Source organism: Haliotis asinina, chromosome 4 (assembly GCF_037392515.1).
Source record: "Haliotis asinina isolate JCU_RB_2024 chromosome 4, JCU_Hal_asi_v2, whole genome shotgun sequence".
NCBI classification, from domain to species: Eukaryota; Metazoa; Mollusca; class Gastropoda; order Lepetellida; family Haliotidae; genus Haliotis; species Haliotis asinina.
The window spans coordinates 40,617,250-40,644,394 of record NC_090283.1 but is presented as its reverse complement, the minus strand read 5'-3'; the positions used below and the strand labels follow the sequence as shown (position 1 = coordinate 40,644,394).

The 27,145-nt window shown below is 39.9% G+C and overlaps 1 protein-coding gene across 1 annotated transcript; it reads left to right on the top strand.

Annotated features, from left to right (window-relative positions):
- The first annotated feature begins 1,873 nt into the window (after nucleotides 1–1,873).
- Nucleotides 1,874–26,606, top strand: LOC137281551 (CAP-Gly domain-containing linker protein 1-like). Its single transcript, XM_067812855.1, has 11 exons — nucleotides 1,874–1,915; nucleotides 17,571–17,891; nucleotides 18,478–18,563; nucleotides 18,672–18,771; nucleotides 18,959–19,029; nucleotides 20,555–20,639; nucleotides 21,116–22,171; nucleotides 22,880–22,965; nucleotides 23,232–23,289; nucleotides 23,392–23,442; nucleotides 23,666–26,606. Exons 2-11 carry the CDS (start codon nucleotides 17,618–17,620, stop codon nucleotides 24,325–24,327), a joined length of 2,529 nt encoding a protein of 842 aa, XP_067668956.1. The 5' UTR covers nucleotides 1,874–1,915; nucleotides 17,571–17,617; the 3' UTR covers nucleotides 24,328–26,606.
- Nucleotides 26,607–27,145: the final 539 nt, after the last annotated feature.

Here is a 27,145-nt window from a genome sequence, read left to right as displayed (position 1 = left end):
ACACGATTAACGAAGCAGTATTTCGTGTCCAATTCCAATGAGAAGTGACTGACTAATGTTGCTATGGAACGTATAAGCAATCAATTTAATTTAGTTTTACGCTTCACTCCAATTATACGTATTACAGCTATATGGCAGCGGTCTATAAATAATCGTGTTTCGACGAGACAATCCAGTGACCAGCAGCATGTGTATCGAAACTGATGACATGTGTCAACCAAGCTGACAACCTGACCACCCGATCCCGTTAGTCGCCTCTTACGAAACGCATACTCATGTCATTTGCGGCAAGCAAGGGTTGATGAAGAACTATTCTAAACTGGGGGAGTGATTTTAGATTTACATTGATATTATAGCAGCTTAACAGTCGGAGACACCAGAAATCGAACCGGATGATGGAACGCTTTAACCATTAGACTACCCCACCCTCCTGGATTTCATGAAGAAGTGATGTACTGCACATTATGCATAAATTGACAAAAAAAGATCTCTACTGGCTTTCTTACAGGGATATTTCTCAACCAAACATATCTTAGATGATAAATTTTAAAGTGCAATCAGTAATAGTCATTCTTGATCTGAGTTGTAGTCCATTTTTTCTCATCTTCTGTGGTGTTCTGAACAGAGACTATTTGATTTCCATGCTCTTCGTTGAAGGAACGGATGTGCCAAGGATGAATCATAGTCTTGTGATCATTTGAGTGAGTGAGTGAGTTTTACTTTTACGCCGTTTTTGCGATATTCCAGCAATATCACGGCGGGGGACACCAGAAAATGGGTTTCACACATTGTACCCATGTGGGGAATCGAACCCAGGTCTTCGGCGTGACGAGCGAGCGCTTTACCACTAGGCGACTCCATCCAAGTTCGCTCACATTCAGGAAGTAGACTGTTAATCCCTGTGGTCACTAACATGGTGGCCTAAATTTGACTGCTCGTGACCTTTACCTTTGTATCCTTATGTATACTAGGTTTGTGCTTCCACACTGATATCAAATCTAAACTTGCTTGTGTGTAATCAAGCATTAAATGTGATAGACTGAGATGGCCCAACTCTGCAAGTGTTCTTTGTCTACACCTTGTATAATCTTTGTACTATAAAACAAACTTCACACATGATACCCATGTGGGGAATCGAACCGGGATCTTCAGCTAGGAGAGCGAGCGCTTTAACAAATAGACTACCCAACCGCCCCTTTAGCAGTACAAGCAGTGTCGAAATAGTATTACAGCTGGCTTACACAAACATGACACAGCGATATACTTCATGTAGGTCGTGTATAGTCTACCGCATATGAATCGCCTCTCACTGTACAAGTAGGTTCTGAAAGACGCGTAAGTTAAATTGCGAGCGGTCAGTTTTCTGGTTCACAACTCAACTGTTCCACTGCTTATTTACCTAACCACTTTCACCCCCCCTCCGCCTTCCCCCCCCCCCCCCCGCTCTCTCTCACTCTATCTCTCATCAATCCATCTATACATACATACCTACATACATACCTACATACATACATACATACATACATCCATACATCCATACATGCATACATACGTACATACGTTCATGCGTACGTGCGTGCGTGCGTACCTGTTGCTCTATTTACTGAAGAGTATTTTCGTCAAGTTGAAATAAGGTCACATTTACAGCCACTCTTTTTACTTCCTGCTTTGAATTGAAATTGCGACGTACTTATCCAGATATACACGAATGTGTTAATGGCCAGAAATAAACACTTTTTTTGTCTTTTGTAATGGGAAAATGACAAATTTCAGAAAAGAAAAACGCTAATTAACGTTTATCTAATTAAACCGATTAGCATACAATTTACAAGCCCTGCTTATACGCATGCGCTGTTTCCATTGGTTTATTTATATCCACAAATATCTGACAGGACTAAGAGGTGCACTTATCAAGGTGAGCATTGATACACCTTAAATTCACACGACAGTCATTGTAACTATAGTCTATGTTTTAAGAAGCTGATTTTATAACCTACTACACTAGACAATGGTGTCAGATCGAGTAAATGACAGATTCGTACGTAAAGCTGTAGACATTATATTTGACAAGGAAGTGTAACAGTCCATATTTGTGTCGTGTTCCGCGATATGCATGAAGGCGGTGCAAGATGTTTTTGTACCTATGGTGACACAACAAAGTCTGACATTTGTTGTCCGTCTATCACAGACTATGACAGGTGAAAGAGTATTTAATTTAGTATATATGTCTTCTGGTGTCTGAGGGACTCCAAGGTCATTGATATTTTGTTTACATTGATATTTTGGGGTTTTTTCTTGCGTATGCTATTTATTGTATCGCCTTCTTGGGTGAGTGATCTGGGTTGTAGGCTGCTTTCAACAGTGTTTCTGCAATGTGGTGTTACATTCTAACATCTGATCCACAGAAAGGACACACCCACAATGTGGAAAGGCTCGACGTTATTACCGTAGTAAATCCTTTAAGGAAAATGCGAAAGAATCCCTACAGCGCGCAAGGTATTATCGTCATGCGTAGAGCATTGTTGTGCTTCAATGACGTTTATTTATCGTTTTATTCACACATTGCGACTGATCTATAGTAGTCCGTCATAGATCCAGAAACAAACATATCCAAGATATGGCAAGTCCAGATTTCAAAAGACAGATTCTAGACTCCTTGACGTAATCTTTTGCATTTTTTCTCCAAAAAATATGTTCTTTTCAGCGACTAGATGTTACCCTACTATCATCTCCTGAATTTTCTATGTCATCATGAGGTTTTGTATTTTGTCATGCGGTTTCTGGTAGCGGTAGGGGTTCATGTTTAATCACGGAATTTCTGCTTCACATGTTGTTTCACTGTATCTCTTTGACGTTTATGTTTTGCCATTTAAATGGTTTAATGTGAGATTTACGCTTTACCCTGGGGTTTGTGATTTGCTGAGGGTTATGGTTCATAATGTGATTTCTGTTTAACGATATTATTTTTTTGCTATCATATGATTATGATTATGATTACGATTATGATTATGATTATGTTTATATTGTGCTATGCGGTATGGGTTTACCACGAACTTTGTACTATGCGGTTTGTCTTCTATTTAGTTTCTGCATAAATATGAGGTTTTGTGTTACAGATTTTCTTTGTTTTTCACTACGATATTTCGTTTTAACTAACAAGATTGTATCGGACATATAATGCTGACATTTGATCTTGTCTTTTAAATTCTATGACAACAACGCAAACTTCAAAATCGATAAATTATTCACTCCGTTGGATGGTGTAGATTTGTTCCGATAATCGTTTTTGGCATAATCATATTGGTATTGTTAACATGATTTGAGGTAGCTCGATTGTCCAGTTTAGAATAGAATGTCAGTAGAAGTCAGATGTCTATCGAGAAAAGGGGTTGTAAGGACGCAGGGAGTTCATATTTCACTCATTGTGATGCCATTGCCCCGTAGCCTCTGTTCCTATAAATATGGGAATGAAGGGAAGTATTTCATATGTGTCCATTTCGGCCTGTATATGCGATTCATAAGAAAGCAATACAAGTCGCTATCAAATTGCATATCGTTTTAACAATGTTGATTACATTGGGTAAAGTGTGCATCGGTGTAAATGAGGAAAATGTCCCTTCGTCTCTTCGGAACGCCCTTCCCCTATGTATGCATGTATGAACAACACGGAGGGGAATGGGCGTCTTTGTTATCAATATGACTTCCACAACCTGAATTATGACAGGGAAGTGTCAGAAGCCCGTACGGTCCAAGATAACAGGTCACTATGTATATACCACCTAAACCAAGTCGCATTGTAAACATGTTCCGAAGCGTATCAGTTACACAACTGTCACATTCTCTCATGTTCATACGTTCTGGAGGATCCGGGTAAACGACCCCTAAGAACCTGTGTCCAGTGAGAGGCGCCTCGCTGGTGCGGCTTGTAATTGTTCAGCAAAACGCCAACACAGAGATATCGTTTCACCTGCATATGCAGAGATATACATATCTGTAAAACATTGGGTATTTTTAATGTAAAATGGTAGGTGGAGGGTAACTGATGTATAGAGAGGGTTGACTAAACTGATGTGTCAAGGGGTGGAGGGTAACTGATGTATAGAAAGGGTTGACTAACCAGATATATCAAGGGATGGAGGGTAACTGATGTATAGAGAGGGTTGACTAACCTGATATATCAAGGGGTGGATGATGCACTGATGCAAGGAGAGGGAGATTGACTTACCAGATATATCAAGGGAAGGATGGTGAAGTGAAAAAAGTAGAAAGTAGAATACTGCACACACACACATGTATAAAGTTTCCAGTTAAACAAATCTGTTTATACATTACATGGTTGACGATATCTGTAATGGTGCATCAAACCGTGGGAGTCAACATCTCCCCACTGCACACACCCTCCCCCACACCTCCTCCCCAACCTCCCCCATCCCCCACCCCCAACCCCGCTCCGCTCAAAGATACACAGACACCCCCCCCCCCCCAACACACACACACACACACACACACTCGCACACACACAAAGGAAGTGTTTGACAGAGATTACTTGACTAACGTCCGCTAGTAAGGCGATGGCTTAATGAACTAGATTATACCAACATATTCACGTAATTCATTATGATAAATATATCCTTCCCATTGTGTTGGGCATGTGACTAAGTATCATCAATACATCCGCTACTTTTCCAGACATGTCCCTGTAAATAACTTTCATTTCGCAGTAAACAGGATTCATTTTCCCATTCTTGTACAGTATCACTATTCATAGTCACAAATTACATATGTTAGGTATCCAAGTGTATCAGTGGCCCGGGTTATGGCATGTTGGGTGTCTGTGTGTATCAGTAGCCTATATTACCACATGGTTGGTGTCTATGAGTATCAGGCACCCGTGGCGAGCCACCTCCTCGTGGTGGGTGCAGGGTAACGCGAAGAGCTTGCCGGCACCCCCGTTGTGGACCCGGGGGATATTTGGTCCACCAACCCGTTTGCCGTGGGTTGCGGCCCTGTGTCGGTGGAGGACGGGAGTCTGGGGGTTGAGGGCACTGGGGGCCTGTGACCGCGTTCCCTTTGCTCAACACACCCCTTCGACCCTTACTTCACCTAGACGGGAGGTTGAATGGGCCCGGTTCAACCAATCGGCTGGTCATGCTAAGCCCTGTACACGTAAATGTTACTGCATAAATTTTTAGAAACCATTTTGTCTTTTGTCAGCTGCCATACCTTTGTGATGACATGTCTATTTTGAGATTGAATAACTCAAATTTCGTATCTTGCCTTGAGTCCTATGTCCAGAAGGCAGTGGCTCACGGGCCAGTCTGGTGGAATAATTACTTGTTGATTATTCTGCTTGAGTATATCATCCGGGTATCCTTGGTGCTGCAGGCTGGAAACCCGCCTGCTCTTAGCATTGTCCTTGTGATACTCCGTGGGGGGTGGGGAGCTCTTATAACGAACTCATACTAACTTACCATGGAATACCAAACCCCAAACAAAAAAACGAAACGCAAACTCGATAATGATGACGATGAACAGCGACCCTCCAAATCTATTGATTACTGGCCTCGTTTTCTGATCCTTGAGACTCTTGATAATACTCCTTTAAAACTGAATCCATTCGCGATATCTAAGGGTATCCATGGAATAGCAGGAGACATTAAAGATGTGAAACGCTTGCCTACAGGATGTTTATAACTTGAATGTAATAGAAAACAGCAAGCAACTAACCTGTTGTCCATTGAAACGTTTGTTGGAGTTCCGGTTAAGGTCTCTGCACATAGACCACTGAACACCAGTAAAGGTATTGTACGAGACCGAGAACGTCTATTTGCAGATATGACCGAGATTGACATTGCATTGGAAATGAAGGATCAATGTGTGGTGTATGTCAAAGATTTTCCAATCGAAAAAACAATGAAAGTGTTCTAACTAACACATACCTGTTTTACCTGCGCCAAATCCACCCAAATCAATCAGGGCAGGTTACTACAGCGTTAATGTTGATGCATACATCCCCAATCCTCTGAGATATTTCAAATGCCAGAAGTTTGGACATGGTGTGAACACTTGCACATTGTCTGTTACATGTGCTCACTGTGCTGAGAATACTCATGTAACAGAAGATTGTGAAAGTAGCTCCAAAAAATGTGCCAACTGCAATGGAAATCATTCAGCATTTTCTAAGGATTGCCCCACTTGGAAAAAGCAGATGGAGATCAACAGGATTAAATACACTAATAATGTCAGTTTTGCTGAACCCAAAAAGTTGATACAGTCAAGGGATACTAGTGAAATTTATGCCTCCATCGCCAGAAAACCATCAGAAATGACCAACAAAGAAAATACTTCTCAAGTCATTACCTTGTCACATGCCTGTCAAAAAGACTTGACGTGGATAAACACAGACATTCCTAAAAACCTTTCTCCTAAGCAATCAACACAGAATGCAGATTCACTTCCTGATCAGCAGAAATTTTCTCAGCAACAATCTCCCGTTTCTCAACTTGGATCACAACCAGGGAAAAATGAGAAACAGACAGGTAAAACAAAGATCAAATCAAGATGAGACACCTCAAGACCAAATCGAGCTCCTAAAGGGTCAGACAGGATCAAATTATTTAATAAGTGTGGGTCACTAGAAGATATGGATGTGTCTGATAACATCCATCCTCGGGCACATAGCTTGTCGCCCTCTAAAAAGGTGCGGGGCAGATCCCCAATCAATCCACCATAGTTTCTTCCAAAAATTAACACAATGGAATTGTAGAGGATTAAGGACTAATTTTAATGAACTACAGCTATTAGTCCAAGACTTTGCACCATCAGCTTTCTGTTTACAGGAAACATACCTAAAACAGACAGATACTTTTAATTTACGTCAGTTTGATGCATACAATTATTGTTCCTATCCGGGTGACACAGCTACTGGAGGATCTTAATCCTCGTTAAACAAGATGTTATCCATAGTTCTGTAGCTCTTAAAACTAACCTCCAAGCCGTTGCAGTGAAACTTACTCTTCACGTTACTTTTACACTATGCTCTTTGTATATACCGCCTTCCTCAGCACTCCAACAGTCAGATCTGCAAGGTCTCTATGATCAACTCCCAAAGCCGTGTATCATAATGGGTGATCTCAATGGGGTGGTACAAACACTAACTCAAAAGGTCAAATACTTGAAGATTTTATCTCCAATCATGACTTATATGTATACAGTGATGATTCAAGCACTTATCTGCACCCTGCAACCGGCACCCACTCTTCGCTAGATCTGTCTCTTGCAGGTTCTTCTCTAATAAATGAGTTTGATTGGCCAGTCCACAATGACCTCTGTGGAAGTGACCACTTCCCTACTATATTAAAATCTATAACTCCATCTGATGTGCCTCCATCATCAAGGTGGAATTTTAAAAAGGCTAACTGGGCTTTATATGAAACACTGTGTTCTGAAAAACTTAAATCTGAACGTTTTATTGACGTTCCTGATGCTATTCAATACTTTTCTGAGGAACTGAATTCCATAGCTGATGGGTGTATAGCAAATTCTTCTGTAGTTCCACACAAGAAAACCATGGTTCAACGATGACTGCAAACAAGCTAGGAAGGCAAAAAAGCAGAACATTATTTCCGTCGGCATCCTATGGTGCATAATTTTAACAAATTTAACATTTTAAATGCTAAAGCACTGCGTACTTTTAAACAGAACAAACGCCAATCTTGGCAAGATTATGTATCCAAAATAAATTCTCGGACACCCATGTCCAAGGTATGGAACATGGTCTTGAAAATTAAAGTTAAACGTACTAAATCTACTGTCCATCATCTTAAACATGGAGGTCAATTACTTATTGATAAATCAGATATTGCGAATAGACTGGGCGAAACTCTCGCTAAACATTCTTCTTCTAATTATATACCAAAATTTCAGCAATATCAAAAACAACCAGAAAAGAAAACTATTAATTTCAATTCTGATAATGGGGAAGATCATAATGAAACATTTTCCATTCATGAACTCCATACTGCACTTGATCAAGCTCATGATACTGCTACAGGAGCTGATAACATACATTATCAACTCCAGAAGCACTTACCAGAATCCTGTTTAGAGACGCTCTTATCAATTTTGGATGATATTTGGACTTCCGGGAAATTTCCTTCTTCATAGCATGATGCTATAGTAGTACCAACACCTAAACCTGGACGTGATCATACGGATCCATCCAATTATCGTCCGATTTCATTAACTAGTTGTGTTTGCAAGACCATGGAACGCATGATAAATAATCGACTTGTTTGGTACTTGGAAACAAATGACCTTATCACAGATATACAATGTGGTTTCCGAAAAAACAGAAGTACAGTCGATCACTTAGTGCGTTTAGAATCATTTCTTAAAAATGCGCTGATTAATAAACAACATGCTGGGTCTATCTTTTTTTATCTTGCGAAGGCATATGACACAACCTGGAAGTATGGCATTCTGAAAGATTTACAGGATTTCGGTTTGCAAGGTCGTTTGCCTGAATTCATAGGCGATTTTTTAAATAACAAACAATTTCAAGTCCGAGTGGGTTCTACCCTGTCTGATCTATTTTGTCAGTCACACTTTTTAGTAAAAAGATTTAACGCTTTATCAAAAGTTTTAAACGGTTCAATTGATGGATCGTTATTTGTCAATGATGTTAATATTTCTTGTCGTGGTAAAAATATGCATACCATTGAACGGCAACTACAGTTGTGTTTAAACAAGATTAAAAAATGGTGTCTTGAAAACGGCTATAAATTTTCTAAATCGAAAACTAATTGCATACATTTTTGTCGTAAATATTAACCACATAAAGACCCTGAACTATCTCTAGATGGCACAACAATTAAAGCTGTAAAGGAAGCTAAGTTATTGGGTCTCATTTTTGACTCACACTTAACGTTTTTACCGCATATTAAGTCACATAAAACTAAATACCTGAAAGCTCTTGACTTGTTGACCCTTCTCCATCTCTATCGATCACTCGTTCGTTCGAAACTTGATTATGGCTCCATCGTATATAGTGGAGCCTGCAAAAGCAACCTTAAACTTCTTTATTCTGTCCACCACCAAGGTTTAAGACTTTGTCTTGGGTCTTTCAGAACTTCACCTATTGACAGTCTTTACGTTGAGGCCGATGAACCATCTCTTGCACAACGTCGTATCAAAGTATCTTTACAATGTATCACAAAACTATACTCTAACGAATCTAACCCAGCATATAACTGTGTCTTCACTCCTCTTTATGAGGATCGTATAGCAAAAAGTCTTCTCTTATTCCACCTCTTGAGCTCAGAATAAGGCCGTTTATTGCTGCTGCTGGTGGTATTGAGTTGGACAATATAGCTCCCTTCCGTCTTCTTTCCTCTCCCCCTTGGCAGTTGGTTAGGCCACAGGTTGACCTAACAGGTTGACCTAACAGGTTGACCAGTACATTTAAAAAATCAGAAACGAATGAATTACAGTATAAACAAGAATATAATCAATTGAAACATACATATAACAATTAAAAATCCTTATTTACAGATGGGTCCAAGGACGGTGGTGCAGTTGCTTGTGCTACTGTCATTGGATCCAGAACAATACCTTCTAGATTATCAGATAATAGTTCTATGTTTACAGCTGAAGCTAACTCCATATTAACAGCTCTTAAATATATTCAAAGACACCCGAAACGTAAACAGTATATAATATATTCCGACTCTCTTTCCTGCCTTCAGGCTATTAAAAGTATTTCTTGTAAACATCCACTTTTAATTGAAATTATTGAACTGTATAATACTCTTACTACTGGCCAATACGACATCGTCTTTTGTTGGTAACCCAGCCACGTAGGTATTTCTGGGAATGTGATGACCGATCTTGCTGCCAAGGCAGCACTCAACAAATCTGTGACACCACTTCTTCTTCCATACTCAGATTACAAAGCAAGCATTAGAACATATATCTGTGATCAGATGCAGAAGAAGTGGTACACTCAAGTAGGTATCAATAAATTACATGAAATATAACCGTATATTGGATACACATACTTGGGTTGTCAGTCCAGATTTGAGGAGGTGATCATGCGACGATGTCGTATTAACCACACAAGATATACACATACATATTTGCTTAAAGGTGAGGATCCTCCGTTTTGTATTCCTTGTGATGGAAGAATCACAGTCAAGCATATCCTGCTTGACTGTGTTGAGTATTCCATCACAAGGGATCAGTATTTTAATTCACGAACTCTGAAGGATCTTTTTAATAACACAAGCTCTCATTTAATCATTGCATTTTTAAAAGAATTAGATTTATTGACTGAATTGTAAATAGTTAAATATTTTATTAATGGAAGTTTAAATTCGTAACTGTGCTTGTTAGTGGCTGTATCCTCAAAGGGGGTTGAAGTACTGTAAAACTATTGTCCTCGTGAGAGGGTACGTAAGTCCACAAACATTCAAGGTAAATTCAAACTTTCCACGTTTCTAATCGTAGCAGTGTCTTTTTATTTGCATTGCCAGATTTCCCACACTGCTGACGGATTAGGGCATGATGTAAATCCAGCTAGGGTCCATGCAGGTAGCAAAAGTACTGTAAGTCCCCATGGTCCCTAGTATGGTGATCTACCTTCAGTTGTTAGCAATCTATAGCCCATTTTTATCTTGTATTGTCCTCTATAGATAAATTGTTTTAGGTATAGTTACTAGTTTTATATTCCCATCCTGTGATATTCTAGTTGTTTTATAATAGGTTTTATAATAGGTATATATTTCATTTCAGTATTAAATGTTCTCGTCACGATATGGCTGAGATATTGCCGATGTGACGTTAAATATTAACTCACTCACTCACTCACTCTATGAGTATCAGTTGTCTAGATTATCACATATTTGGGATTTATGTGTGTCAGTAGTCTAGTTTATCTCATGGCTGGTGTCTATGGGTATCAATAGCCTAGGTTATCACATATTTGGTGTCGATGTGTACCAGTAGTCTAGATTATCACATGGTTAGTGTCTATGTGTATCAGTAGCCTAGGTTATCACATATTTGGTGTTTATGTGTATCAGTAGCCTAGGTTATCACGTATTTGGTGTCTGTGTGTATCAGTAGCCTAGGTTTTCACAAATGTGGTGTTTATGTGTATCACTTGTCTAGATTATCACATGGCTGGTGTCTATGTGTATCAGTAGCCTAGGTTATCACATATTTGGTGTCGATGTGTGCCAGTAGTCTAAATTATCACATGGTTGATGTCTGTGAGTGTAGGTAGCCTAGATTAAGGCATTTTCAGAGTTTGTGTATATCAATAGTCTTGATTACTACATGCTGTCTGTCTGTGTATATCAGTAGTCTTGATCACTGCACGTTGGGTATTGATATGTGTCAGTAGTCTGATTAAAATATGTTGGATGTTGGATGGATAAGAAACTGCTAGCTGTATATATGTATCAGTAACCCATGTAACGTTTCCTTAGGTGCCTGTGTGTATCAATGACCTACATAATGTCATACTAGCTGTCCAAATGCATCACTGACCTACACCGGGTGATCAAGTTAGTTGTCTGTCTTTATCACTGACCAACAAAATATCATGCTCGGCATCTATCTGTATCACTAACCTACAAAACATTACGCTAGGTGTCTATCGGTATCGCTGACCTACAAAATATCACGCTAGCGATCTATCTGTATCATTGAGATACAAAATATCATGCTACGTGTCCATTTGTATGCTGGGTGTCAATTTCTATCACTGACCTATATAATGTCAAGCTAGGTGTTTATTTGTATCGCTGACCAACAGATTTTATGCTAGGTATCTTTCTGTATTTTTTACTTACATGATACGATGCTAGGTGTCTATTTGTATCACTGACCTGCAAATTATCATGCTAGCTGTCGTTATGTATCACTGGCCTACACAATATCATGCCATTTGTTTATGTGCATCAGTGACCTACATAATATCATGATTGATGTCTATGTGTATGACTGACCTACATGATACTAGGCTAGGTGTCTATCTGTATCACTGACCTACATGATACCAGGCTAGGTGTCTATCTGTATCACTGACCTACATGATACCAGGCTAGGTGTCTATCTAGCCTATATGGCACTGGCCCATGTTAGATCATGTCAGCAGGAAACATACGAAGTCATACTAAAACAACAGTTGTATCAGTTCCAATTCTTTCAGAGGACATATGCTTGACGTATCTATAAGTGTAATGTCTGATGTGAGTACAATTATGATATCAGTCACTAGATTGTTTGGTTTCGTCATCGCTATTGCTCAGAAAGAGAAATGTAATGTGTACTCAGTTTTGGGTGTCAGTGATCTGTGGTATTTTATCAACCTCCGGCTTTGCCGTGACGAATGCATGTATCCCAAATTGATCCAAACCGTCTCCCTTATTAATGTTCTTCAACAGAGTGGCCGATACCCATGAAAAGTCACTGGGTCGAGTGATCCAACCTCGATAATATAGCTTGACGGACTGACAAGCACACAATCATGTCACCTGAAACAACCATGAACACATTTGCAATACAAGTATACAGTGGAAGCTGTCAAAACCGGCATGTGTCCATACCGGCACGTTGTCAACACCGGTATAAAATCTCACTCCCTTTTGTGGCTTGTACATTTATCATCAGCTCTCCAATCCGGTACATTGTCTGAACTGGACAATTTCTTCAGTACCGATGCGTGCCGGCTTAGACAGCTCCCATTGTAGTCTATAGTCCCTCCACGCGCACGCACCCCATCACACATACAGTCATTGTATTTCTGAGTGCGTGTACCCTTGTTGGAACTGTGATAATGACATATTCACACAAAACATGGCCACGTGGTTGAATCAAACAGAAGAGAGTGTGGCTTCAACTTATCAGTCGTCATAATCACATCCTAGTTTCTTCGTCAAATCAAATAGCCCTGGTCGAGTACCCACGCGGGTATAATGTATACAACCCATTTCTGGTGTAACTCGCTGGAGTATGGCTGGAACAGTGTTGGAAGTGGCGCAAAACCGTACAGTTGCTATGTATTTAGACCGAGGCAAATATCAGGGACCACGGCATCAGCATCCATCTTTATCTCTCCCATCTAGTATACGTTCCGATCTACGGAACAGCGATACGATGACGTGTTTCAACCAAGTCTGCGAGCCTGACGACTCGCTCCCCTTTGTCGCCTTTCCCGATAAGCGTGGTTTGCTAAGACCAATAATTATTGCAATCCGGTTATTCACGGGTTATTTGATGGGGAATCCCAACTGGATCGCCTCGAGGAAAGAACGCGTGTTTTATTTGTAATATTTAATTTCATTTAAATATTCGATGGTCTCGTCCTTATTGAGTAAGTGAGAGTGGTTTTACGACGTTTTTACTAATAGTCAAGGACTACCAAGGCGGAGGATACCAGAAATATACTACCAAATTGTACCTGTGTGGGGAATAGAACCAGCTCTTGGAGCTGCGATGCATTTAACACACACACACACACACACACACACACACACACACTCACACCAATGAAAAGAAAACAAAAAAAAATACAGACAAAACAAAATAAAACAAACACACACACACACACACACACACACACACACACACACACACATTGTAGCCCCGTGAAGGTCCTCGATAGAATAGGCCTTCAGTAGGTCATGGCGACTATGCTTGTCGAGAGAGGCAACAAACGGCATCGGGTAGTCTTGCTCGCTAACATGTCACATGTCATCGGTGCCAATTCCCCATGCTGTTGATGACTGGATTATCTGGTCTAGGCTCGATTATTTGTAGACCGCCGTCATTGATCTGGAATATTGCTGAGTGCGGCGTAAAACTAAACTCACACACTGTAAGTTCAGCTTTATGAAATGCAGTGAAGCGAGCAGAAAAAGTGGTAAGGTAACTTCAATGTTAACGTTCTCACACAGAAATTTGACGAAAGGCATAGATGCTACATAACTTGAATGTTGTTAGTATTGTGACAAATATATACCCATCAGCTGGGTAAAGCATAAAACAAACTGAGAGTATTTGTTCACAAACAATAGCCGTTCAGTGAATGCAAAGGTCGTCCATGTTGTATGAACGCCACATCCGCTTGTGTTGACGAGCACTACTTCCCGGTTTGAACGTGGTCGCGTTCACATGATAACGCACAGGCTGGAACAGAGTGTGGGAATTCCCGTCACTGCTTCAGTGAACTACAATCGAGTATCAGTAACAGACAAGAGGCGTATAAGTCATCTACATATACACCTTTCTCCCTGGTGAGTGACAGTTGTGTTAACGTGGATATTTAAGCATCCCGTTGATGTAGCATAAATTACTTCTATAAACTTAAAGTTCAACTTTTTATTGAAATATTAGACTATCTTCAATAATTTTCTTGCGTTTTGAATCATTTTAGCATTCTTTTGAGATATTTTTCTGTCTCACCAAGCAGTTATTGTGATCACGCTCTAAAAAAATGCTTTTGAATTTGCTTAGTTTTGTGGATTCTTGCTGATAATAAATCCAGTAGAAGTATCATTATGTCCTGTGTTCCTCACGAGGAGAGTTCCATCCAAAATCATCGTGTGAATATACAGTTTCACAAATCAGAGAATGCGAAAGAATGTTCAGTTTCGAGAATGCGGGAATGAGCGAATGTATAAAATTTCAGAATTGCGAAAATGTTCAGTTTCGAAAATGCTGTCACAGCTGTGAGCTCAGGAGTCATTGCCATGATCGCACGGGCAATCGCATTCAAGATAATAGACTTAAACCGTCCACTCAACGGCGAGCGATGGGGTAGCCTAGTAGTTAAAGCGTTCACTGGTCACGTCGAATGCCCGGGTCAGACTGGAATACTTCTTAAAAGAGCGTAAAACTAAACTCACTCATTCACACCAAAACGGTTCAACACCAAAGAAACGATGAAGATCTCTGCGCGTATGCGTGCGCATCTATGTTTTGTCTGTTTCACCGAATACGGTCCATAACGAGTATATAATTTAAACTATCCCAGATTAACGTATGTATGCATGAAGAGAGCCACATGTCAGCTAAAAACAGTTTTAGTTGCAACAAATAGGTATTGCAAAACAGGTGGAAAGGAACAGTTAGTTAAATACAATTTATATGTGATATTTTATGACATAAACAAATCACATTGGAATAATGGAACTCACACGGATACCGACAAAACACTTTAACATTTACATGTTGCCCACAAAACTATCGTTGACGTCAACGCGGACGGATTACTCCACCATTCCTGTAGAAAGGTCCTCTACTTTCACTTTCGTGAGTAAATGCAGAGCAATTGTTTGTGACTTTGTAAACATGTTTGTTTACACGTTGTTTAACGCTGCACTCGGTTATCTTCCCGATGTGCAACGGCGATCCAAACGTAATGGCGTATGGACCAAACAATCCGGTGATTTCAAATATTTTCTCATTATTTCGATAAATTTCACGCTGCTTCAAATAAACAGAAATTAATTGAAATGTCTTGAAGTTGTTTTTTTCACAGAAACGTGAAGCAACGAGTATACACTCGAGCAATGCAAACGAACCATCGAAAATATAGCTAAAATATTGAGAAAATATTCGAAACGAGAAAATATTTGATGCAATGAGGAAATAGTTGCAGCAATGGGAAAAATCATCCAGGCAACGAGAAAATATTCAACGAAAATATAATCGAAGCAACGAGAACTTCCTCAGAAAACAAAACAATTGTGCTACAAACGTGGCAGCATTATCCTTTCCTAGCAGACAACTCGTCTAACGGTGACATTGTTTGTGACAAAACTGTAATCATGTTAAGTGCAGGCCAGCTGGAATATAAACATGCGTCCAAAAGAAACGCCACCAAATATCTTTCCGGTCCAAAACGAAACTTAAGCAAACTATGGTAACATTAAATCTTTTATTGTAAAACAAACAATCATTCAGCAATGGTATTTAGTGGATAACAAGAAGAAAACCGACGCATTTCGTGATCTAATATTACATGAATAACTAAATCTCGTGATCTAATATTACATGAATGACTGAATCTCGTGATCTGATATTACATGAATGACTGAGAGCTTTCATAACTTTCTGGCCATTCCTTTTACGGGGGAGCTGCCAAAGCTGATTTTGGTGTTTCCGAATACGACGACCTAGCTATATCCAAAGGTGCTCAACTGGTTACAGATATTTTAGAGCTGGACCTTGCTTTTGCCTTTTAAGTTCACTCTTTGCCAGTGTCGCCGCGGCCAGTGTAGCACGGTCTTGGTTCATCTCAATCTGGCACGTCGGTGTTGGCACGTCAACGTCATGCCCTTGAAAGGTCGATCGACACAGAGACCATGAATGCGTAGTAGTCTGGTCACACTTTGTCTGCTGACTGGATGTCCAATGCTGTTGGCGCTTGATGACATCACAGTGACTTATCGGTTCGTCAAGTGACACAACCGAAAAGACCGGTCTTCTTTTTAGGGTAGTGTCCTACAGTCAGCCACTCTGCAGTACTGCCAGTCTGTCGAAGACGTGTGACAAGTCTTCCAATGGAGGGTTTGCAGCGTCCCATGGTCCTAGACACATGCTTCTGTGTCTGTTCCATCTGTAACATACCGATTGCTCTCTCCTCCTGCCCTGCTGTTAAACGAGTTTAACGAGTTTAACGAGTTCCTAGTTTTCACCCGATTAACATTATGTGAGAGAATATACCTGGATACGAGTAACTTCGTTATCATGGCAAAGTTATAATGAGAATTATCTTTCACACATATCATCTCCCAAAGAGCAAAGAATATTCCAAATTCACATGCTCACACAATTTGACACTTAAAAGTTCTTACTTAAAAAAAAAAAAGTACTAGAATTTGTACTTTACTAAGAAAGTGAAATCCCAAATATGACATATGTTGCATTTGACCACTTTCTAAATGGCATCGCGTAATCATAGCTTTCGGCCGTGGGAGCCGTGCCAATTTACACTTATCAGAGGGGTACACAAAGTACGCAGTCTAGACTACCAGTTGTCCGACTTTCATTTTTGTGGAAGTCCCGGTGGCTGAGCGGGCTAGGCGGCTGACTTTGTGTGCTGGCGATTAGGTGCCTGACTCTGAGGGTGCGGGTTCGAATCCCGGATGGGATTCAACGGAAAGAAAAAAAAAAAGAAGTACTAGAATTTGTACTTTACTAAGAAAGTGAAATCCCAAATATGACATATGTTGCATTTGACCACTTTCTAAATGGCATCGCGTAATCATATTCTCATTAGGTTCTCACGCCATGCGAAAGATCATAAATGATTCATAAGGATATTCTCACTAATTCTCACACTAAGTGAAAAGTTCATAAAAGAATCTCACAGATGTTCACTGAAATAATAAAAAGAAGATTCATACAGATATTTTCATTAGTTTCTCACACCAGATGCAAGTTCATAAAAGATCCGTATAGATATTCTCATAAGTTCTAGAAATACGTGAAAGTTCATAAAAGATTCATAGACATGTGCTCAGTTTCTAAGTAAATTAACCCGCACCATAACATTTCAGGGTTAAAGTCAAGATGTTGCTTCATTCCAAAACCTAAGCTCCTACACATGGATCCATCAAGGATCTTGAATAAGAACCTGCCTCTGCTGATACAACAGCTGCAGCCAGATGAAGTACTGGATTACCTGCTGTCTGAGGATGTTCTCAGCCAGGCGGAGTACGACAGGTGCAGGGACAACAATGTCAAGTCAGATCGCATCAGGGAGTTGATAAGGCTGCTGATGTGTAAAGGGGAACGTGGATACAGAGAGTTCTGCAAAGTACTGGACAGGGACCAACGCCATGTCAAGCAGGCTTTGGATAACACTGCACGTGGGGAAGGTATAGAATTTATTTATTTGTTTGTTTGTTTGTTTGTTTGTTTGTTTCTTTGTTTCTTTATTTATTTCTTTATTTATTTATTTATTTGCGTGTTCCAGTCATTGTTGGTATGGCACTGACACCGACATCTGGTGTAGACGTGTAGTTCCAGTACAAGGCATTGAGTAATTGTTAAATATAGAGCTTCAAATGTGTAAACATATTGTTAAAATGGTTTACTTTTACGTCATAAGAATTAGGATATTAACTATAATGTGTCTATATTTTTATATGTCATTCATGATAGATATTGTATAATCCCCTTCACATCACCAGCAGTGATCGTGCCTGCGTACATCCGTTTTGAGTGTTCAGATTCTTTTATTTATGAATCTATATTTTGCCAAAGCAATACATGTATTATTATTTTTATTTTGTGCAATCACGTCATAAATGCAAAGAATTGTTGTAGCATTAGTATCGGTTTGTCCCAAGCACCATTCGTGCACCATATGTACACCTTTCTGCTCATGTTACATCATGCTTACAGTAATCAAACAGTCAAAATCCTTTGACCATCAATGGAATATTTGATTATTCCCTTCAGGATCTCATGACTTAGTCTACATTCCTGAAACCACACTGGTAAGAGAACTCGGCGCTAAAGAAGAAACTATTCGTCGTTTGCAACAGGTATGATTTAAACCGGCGTTAAGCTGCCAAGACGTGAGATACCTGAATTACTGATAAAACGACATTAAGCCCAGTTATTATTCTCTTTCCCACTTTGTTGTTCTTCAGGAACTACAGTGGTTGAAACAGGAACGTGAAACTATTGTCAATGACGAAAGAAGGAAGATTGGTAGAGAACTCGACGAAGAAAGGCAAGGGAAAATAAAGGGTATTGTTATGGTCTTTGATTTAGCTGACTTTATTTCAAAGCACATCATTATTTATGATTAGGCAGTTTGTCGTAAGCTTGATATTGATGAAGCCACCTAGAGCAAATGTCAGGATGGGATGATCGATGCATACAGGTTTAATTAATGCACATTTGCACTGAGACCTATTCAATGTTCCATGTGTAGCCCTGAGGGATTTGAAAGACAAGGTTACAAAGAACGACATCCTCAGTCAACGCATCAAGGAACTGGAGAAAGTAAGAACATATACTTGATCTGTTCAATATATTTTGTAAGATGAACTTCTGTACGTTTACGTCTTTTGAAATGCATTGTAAAGTATGATGAGTTCTCATTGTGGAGACACACCTTCTGAAGTTCTACATTAAAGGTCATATGCAACCAAAGAATAACAACCGTAATCAAAACACAATTATCACTTATTCATAACATATAATACACATAGCCGACTTCGTAAAAAAAAAAAATTATACGCGTACAGTCGGGAATCAAAAGTGCAATATTTTGTACTTGTGTTTACTCCCCTCGAAACGAAGCACCCGGGAGACCTGTTGTAAGTGTAACGAAGACTTTTCATCGGCTTGTTTATTTGCCAATACGCAGAAGGCTCAATGTGTATACGTAGTGACGGCCTGTTTGACTGGTATTTCAAAAGTATGGTGAGTAATGGGAAAGTAAGATTAAGATTTATTTATGAATAACAACTTCTTTTGTTGTTGATGATTCAACGTTTTGGCATAGATTCATATACCGTTGTCAAGCAAGAGTTATAACGATATAAGAATCCATACCGAAGCGTCGCATCATAAACAGTTGATGAAGTTGTTATTCATAGATAATGTGTATGCAGGTGTTGGGTTTTGTAAATACATGCATTTGTGTTCGATCCAATCAACAAATATGGTGAACTACTGCGTGGCTTGCAAACTGTCGTTCGTCCATGTACAAGCCAGAACATGAAACTGAAAATCTGAGTTTGCACCGGTTTCCGTCCTGTCCACACATCTGGGGAAATGGATGCAGTTTCTTTGCAACCCACGGATATGATAACGCCGTGTGTACAATTATCACTATGTCAGTAAAACAGACATTGAATTTTGTCAGTGACAGCGACAGTTTGACACAATCAACATATTTTTCTGTTTCCACAGACATGTACTTGTATTAAAACATTTCAGTTTCCAAGCTGACCAATTTTTAGCAATGAAATTAGTACAATGTATTTCTAATGCTACACTGTCTAGAAAATTTGGTTTGCAAATCTGCATGAATGGGACCGGTGCTTATTCATTACTGCAGCCAAAAGCTTGTAATCACAAGAATTTTGTGTTTGCACGAGTCGCCTTCCCGGTTCGAGCCGCTAATCACTTAATCACTGCGCAGCGCAGTACAGGTGGTGAAACCACTTCTTCTCCCTGCGCTGGGGCCTATTTAGTGAATCGTTTGAGCTGCGATTTCGCGAGCTTTTTTTCTCATAGCTTTATTTTTTAATATCAACTTTATAAGTTGAATTTGCATTTTTGATGATTTGTCCACACCGAAAGGTATCAGAATCTGCAAAGTTGTCTTTTGCGTTGCATGTGACCTTTAATGTATTTAGTGATTTGTATGGCTGTAATTCCCGAAACATTTAAATCGTGAAAGTGCTCTTCAAACGTCTGTGGGCATATACGTATGAAACGTGTAAATACTCGAGCGTATTTTTTATAACGGCATTACAATAACGTTCTAAATATCACATACTTATGAATGTATTTCAAGGAAAATAAAGATTTGCAGTCAAAGTCGGTAGCACTTCCAAGAATCGAATTTGAGGAGGAAGAACAGAAACAGTCAAGTGTTCCCGGTAAGCATATGGTATCAAGTAGCAATACAGACTTTTGAAGGACTGGCCCTATCAGCAAGACGATGATATTCAGAATAATTTCAAAAGAACCAATACGAACCATATTAATGTGTTTCATTTTACTGGTTGTCCTATGTAACATACAAACTGGTATGTTAGAAGAAAGACATGTAGAACACAATGCATAAAGAGTCGATGTAAAGAAATAATTTGAAGTATTAACACTATTCGATTAATTGTCAGCTGCAAATGGATACATGTTGTTATCATACAGTAATTATTTAAACTAATCATTTAATTATGAAAAGGTGAATGATGGAAAGAAATCGTTTTACGTTAAAGTAAATATTGGTAACTGGAATCCCTACCGTATCCTTTGCGATACCAAGTGCTGAGTGAACAATGTGCGTGAAGTAGTGTATGTTTGTTATATACACATATATAAACATTATAGACAGTTTTGTACTTTTCTGCAGGTCCTTTTGATACAATGAAATGTGCCCTAATGACCTCTGAAGCATGTGTTCCTAAACGAGGCCTTGTTCTCCCCTGTCTTCATTCCGTGTGTGAAACCTGCCTTCAGCAACATACAGAGGAAAACCTTACCTGTTTCTGCGGTCGTGAGGTTGCGCGCAAAGACGTTACACAAGTTGATTATGTTCGGCGCCACGAACATACCCGTGATACGAATATCCGTTGTGCATACCGTACGATCCCATGTACAAATGCAGTCGTGTCGACATGCGAGGAATGCAAAATCAGCCTGTGCCAAGCCTGTATGGAGCTTCATAATTCGATCAATCCCAGTGCATCCCATGACGTGCATTACATTAACAGATCTGATAATGAAAATGGTGACCATTACACGAAGCCAATGTGTGATCACCATTCTAGTCAACATGCGATCTATATTGACCACCAGTGCCACAAGAAAATATGTGGCACTTGCTTTGCAAATCTGCATGTTAGGCACGACGTCAGCACCATTGAGGAAGAATACGAACGACAAAAGTCACTCCTTTCCAAGGTGATCGAAGATCACAGGAAATCACTAGAAAACGTTCAGGCATGTCTGAAAGAAAGATGTGACCGGATTCATGCTCTCAAGTCTAATAAGAAGAAGAAGGTTCAACACATGGCTAACCTTTATGAAAACTTTGTGCAAGTCTTAAAGGAGCGGTTCGAATATCTTAGAGAGAGCATGATCCGAGAAACAAAAAGGCTGCAAGACGACATTGTTCAGGATATGAAGTCTTTACAGGAAACTGAAGCTGCATACTTGATGACTTTGGATTACGCCCGGCGATGCTTGAACGTTGGCGAGTTGCATTTGATTGCTCTTGCGCCAATGATTGCCAAAAATGCTGAAGAAGATCGGAAGCGATTACTGCCGAAATGTACAGCACTGACTAAAGACATTGTGTTTTCTCCTCAAGGGAACGCGGCACTACTGAACCTGATACGCAGATTCGGAGGCATAAAGTGTACAGGGAGACATGCCCGTCAGCAAGATGACCTTCCAACACTTGAAGGTGAGATCAAATTTGAACTTCTTTAGTGGTACAAAACCACATGGATATAAGTTGTGCAGTTGTGCAATGATACGTGTTTAAGGTCATAATCTTAATGAGAATGTAATATATCCTGCTCAAAACGCACTATCTGATCCGTATTAACCCGGATAACCCAAGCTGAGGCGCTAGAAGGTCTGTAATCTAACGACCTATTTCAGTGGGTACCCATTTTCTGCTTGTTGAACAAACTCGCTTGTCTGGGGTAGACCACAAGCATCATATGTGATCCGTTGTGGGACAGGACTGAAGTCCTAGGAAATCTCAGGAGTCAAAGTTGTCCAACACGGTCACGCATCCAAGGAGTCTCAAAGCCCAACATCGGTCATATTCTAATGATTGTGACATGATCGCTATGCAGAGGACCACTCCACCAAATTTGAATCTGAGGGTGCAGGCTCGAAACCCGGATGGGACTCAACCAAAACATACTAGAATTTGTACTTTACTAAGAAAGTGAAGTGCCAAATATGACATATGTTGCATATTTGAATCCTTGCGCAATTTCATCATTTCTACATAGAGAAATGCTTTTCATTGTTCCCAGACCATAGCATTGTCTTTATAGCTACAGTATGCGATACAATGTAACTATAATCACTACATGTTTTTCGCTTGGTGAACTGAATTGTGCTTCTGGGAATGAAGGAATATTTTTGATTTGTCTAGATCTTCAAAAACAAAATGATGCTCTTCAACAGAAACTTGAAACCCTTACCGACGAATGCAGAAAGCAAGAAACAAAAACCAAAGAAGTAAGTACATAGAAATTTGTTTCTGTTTTCGCAAACTCTCTTATCATAACCTGTTCCTTCCCCTATTTTGTTGTAACCAGAAGCAAGTAGTAACCAGATTAAACCTATCTGAATCAATGTATTCAAATATTTCTTGAAGGAGCGATGGTTTCACAGGACGACAGATGGGTGAATATATAATTTAAAATGGGATGGCTTCCTTGATCAATGCATGAACGGTAAATGGGCATGTTCCATTGTAAGTTAATACTTTGTATTCTTTTCAGGAAAAAGATCTCATCTGTGAAGCTGTTTCATTGCTCAAGGATAAACTGGAACACTGTGGTATGTGTCCTACATACTAACTAATGCGTTTTCATGAAAATAAGGTGGCATTTTACGATCTACTTTTTTAACAACTATAATTACAATTATTTGTTTTCGCAGGAATCTTCATCCATGAGCCGAGGCAATTAAGAAAGACATGTATCCTTCAATGTAAGTCATTCATTCGTGCAATATTCAACATGTTTTAAATATCCTAGTTCAAATAGGTGCGTTGTGTTTGGAAAGTTTTTATTATTGTACGTTTTTATATGTTTTTTTTTATTTTTTTCATTTCAAGAAAACGTGACAAGCACAAGTATGTTTTGACAAGCACCATTCGTCATTTCATCTTTTGTATTAATGCTCTGACTAGCTGCCAAACTTTATTTTTCAGGCATCCACATTGAGTTCAGCAAAGACAAGCTGAATATCCACAAAGCCCGCATAACCACTAACGGTGACCTGGTGAACGACGGGAAGATTATCACTCTGCTCCCGGGTCAGGGGAGGCTAGAGAGGTACATGGGCACCTGCGGTACAACAATCCTGCCCTCTCCTGGTGTTCCTGGCTACCTAGAGGTGATAGCCAAGGTCTGTTTGAAAACTGTCTTGACAAAGAATGATCTCATTTTGGAGATGGGAATGTGCAGGGAGAAAGTTAAGGACAAGGGACACACGATAGGAGACGCACCACATTCGTACAGCATGGCAGTGTCCCACTGCTCAAACCATAACCGAATCTGTCGAATCTTTTGGAAGGAGAAACGCCATCACTTGTGTCTGCCTGCAGAGACTATTCCCAATAATGCCGTGGCTTCAGGCATTCTTCGTGTTGGCATTGCCTACGATAATACCAGGTACAAGATTGCTTTCATTGATGTGGAGGCCAGCCAGGTCATGGCAGTACTGGACGGAGTGGACTTCAGACAGCCCCTGCTGCCCATGTTTGGGGTGTACAACCCCGACAGAGTATCGGTCAGCATGAGAGGTGTCAAGGTCAAAGAGATGGAAATTTCAGAGGAGAAGATCCGACTGATCCTCAATGCTCTGTCATGAACAATGGTTACTAACTGGTTTTGATATTTCAAATTAAGCTCCATGCAACAGAACTAAGCTTCAGTCAACGGGTCTTATTGGCAATGAACACCGCATACGCATAAACAGATACCGCATGGTTCGTTGCATCACATATAAAGACAGGGGTCAGTAGGATCTTGATTGTCTTCCCTAACACAAATCTTTCAATAGACTTGTAGACATTTGTCAACACAGAGATCTTCAGTATATCATTACTCATGCTCCAATATGGCCTGAGCTTTACTTCACATGTACTTGTATCGCTTAGAAACGGCGTTTGAAAGACATATAGGTGTCTAGACCTTCCCCTAGCACTATATAAAAGGAAAGGGATGTAACGAAGAAACCACCCCATCCTCGATCAAAGTTACATGTTGCCCCGTCGAGGCCAACGGATCGAAAGACAGATGATGTCCCCACAAAACGAGCCATAAATGGTCACAATCGGATCATTATTTCAAAAGTTAAACGCCACGAATCATCGAAAACAGCTACCTCCGCAATTTCAAGCCAAAATCATCTACATGCCTTTTAAACTGTGGAGCAATTGACAAGCGCTCTTCCCTGGCTAGACAATGTTCCGTATGATAAATAGGGCACTTGTACACTTGACACACACAGACGGCGGTTTTCCCTACCCCCGCCCCACCCACTTCCTTGATTTACCTGCTATAAATGTCGCCACGCACAAGTTACTCTCATATAAAGTGCGTCAGGTCTATTAATACCTTACATCGGGAAAACCGGATCCTCTTTGTGAACTATGCAGGAAACAGCGGAGTTGAACTGGAGATCGTGGCAATTTTAGTTTCAATAAAATACAGGACGTTTTAAATAAAGTTTCACAATATTGACATGAAATGAAGTATGTGCTTTCTTCAGGCGCATAAGTCATTAATACATAAAAGACTGTATGAGGATAGTTATGCTTGCCAAACCTCTTGTATGCATACATACACGATCTTTTACCTCTTAACGACTCTTTAGATGTGCAGTGTGTGCGTGTGTGCGTGTGTGCGTGTGTGCGTGTGCATCATCTGTTAGAGATTAGCAGTAGTTTCATGTAACGTTTAAACAGCACGATTTCATGGAAAGTATTTTAGTCCCTTTATTGACTATCCTGGGAAGCCTTGAACTGCCACTCGCTCTTCCTCTTTCACAATTTATAACTTAGTCTACTATCCAAACCCATTCCGTGGTGCGTGCGCATGCGTGCGTGTATGAGTGTGTGTGTGTGCGTGTGTGTGTGTGTGCGTGCGTGTGTGTTCCTCCAGGTCGCTTACAGGGCGGTGCTGTTGCCTAGTTCTTATAAAGTGTTCGCTTGTCAATCCGAACACCTGGGTTGAATTCGCACATGGATACAAGGTGTGAAGCCCATTCCCAGTGACCTCCCGCCGTGGCATTGGTGGAATATTCCTAAAGGAGGCGTAAAACCACACTCATTCGCTACAATTCAATTCCAGCTTTTAGGTTTACATTTTCTTGGGACAGTTATATTTTACCGACGCTTGCATAGACGTTTGCGTAGAGGGACACAACTCCTTCGATCCTAATGTTTCCGAATACCAGTGAGGAGTTACAACAATTATATATTATAATAATCATTTTGACGAATGGCTGTGTTAAGACTTGTCCTTGATGAACATCTTTTGAAATATTTTCAACCAGAATAGTTAGTTCAAACCTATTGTTCGTCATTTGAGAATTTGAGTGAGTGAGTGAGTTTAGCTATCAGCCGTCAGCTATATGACGGCGGTCTGTAAATAACTTGTCTGGACCAGACAATCCAGTGACCAACAACATGAACATCGATCTACACAAATGGGAACCGATGACATGTGTCAACCAAGTCAGTGAGCCTGACCACTCGATCCCGTTGTCGCCTCTTACGACAAGCATAGTCGCCTTTTATGGCAAGCATTGGTTGCTGGAGGTCTGTTCTACCCCGGGATAGGTTTTGAGAATTTGAAATTTGTTCGTCTATGCTATAATGTTCCACATTTGATCACTGGAATGTCTGGTCCAGACTCGATTATTTAAGCCATATAACTGGAATATTGCTGAGTTCGGCGTAAAACTAAGCTCCTTCACTCCCAGATTTGATTATTTACAGACCATCGCCATATACGCTGGAGTATTGCTGAGTGCGGCGTAAAACTAAACTCACTCACTCACCCATGTTCCACACAAACACGTTTTCACACTTGCCAAAGCTGAACTTTCGTGAATTTATTCTGCAATAAATATACGCGGGCAAATGTCTTGGTATTTGTTATATGGTAATATTTATTGACTCACGTCTTGTGCAAACCAGCGCCTGTGGTTGTAAGAAGTTACATGGGTCCCATGTACACAAACGTTGACTCAACGTACATGTCAACCAGAACATGAACATTCATAAAAACAAAAAAACAAATAAATAAATAAATAAATAAATAAATAAATAAATAAATAAATAAATAAATAAATAAATAAATAAATAAATAAATAAATAAATAAAAACACACTGTTTATTTAAGCCATAAAAACTGCAAACTATACATGCCGCTTTAAGATCGTTTTATTCGCTACGTAGTCATAAATATTCCAGTTGAAAATAGTTGTGAATTTCTGCATATGGACCAGAGAAAGTACCACTTAGGTCACCTGTCCATCAGATCCTTTCACAATAGACATTTGTCTTTACCCGCGGGGACCGCCTCCGTGATGTAGTGGTTAGAGCGTCCGCCCGGAGAGTGGAATGTTGCGGGTTTGATCCGCCTGCTCATTGTCTAGCGCCGGATATTAATCGGTACAA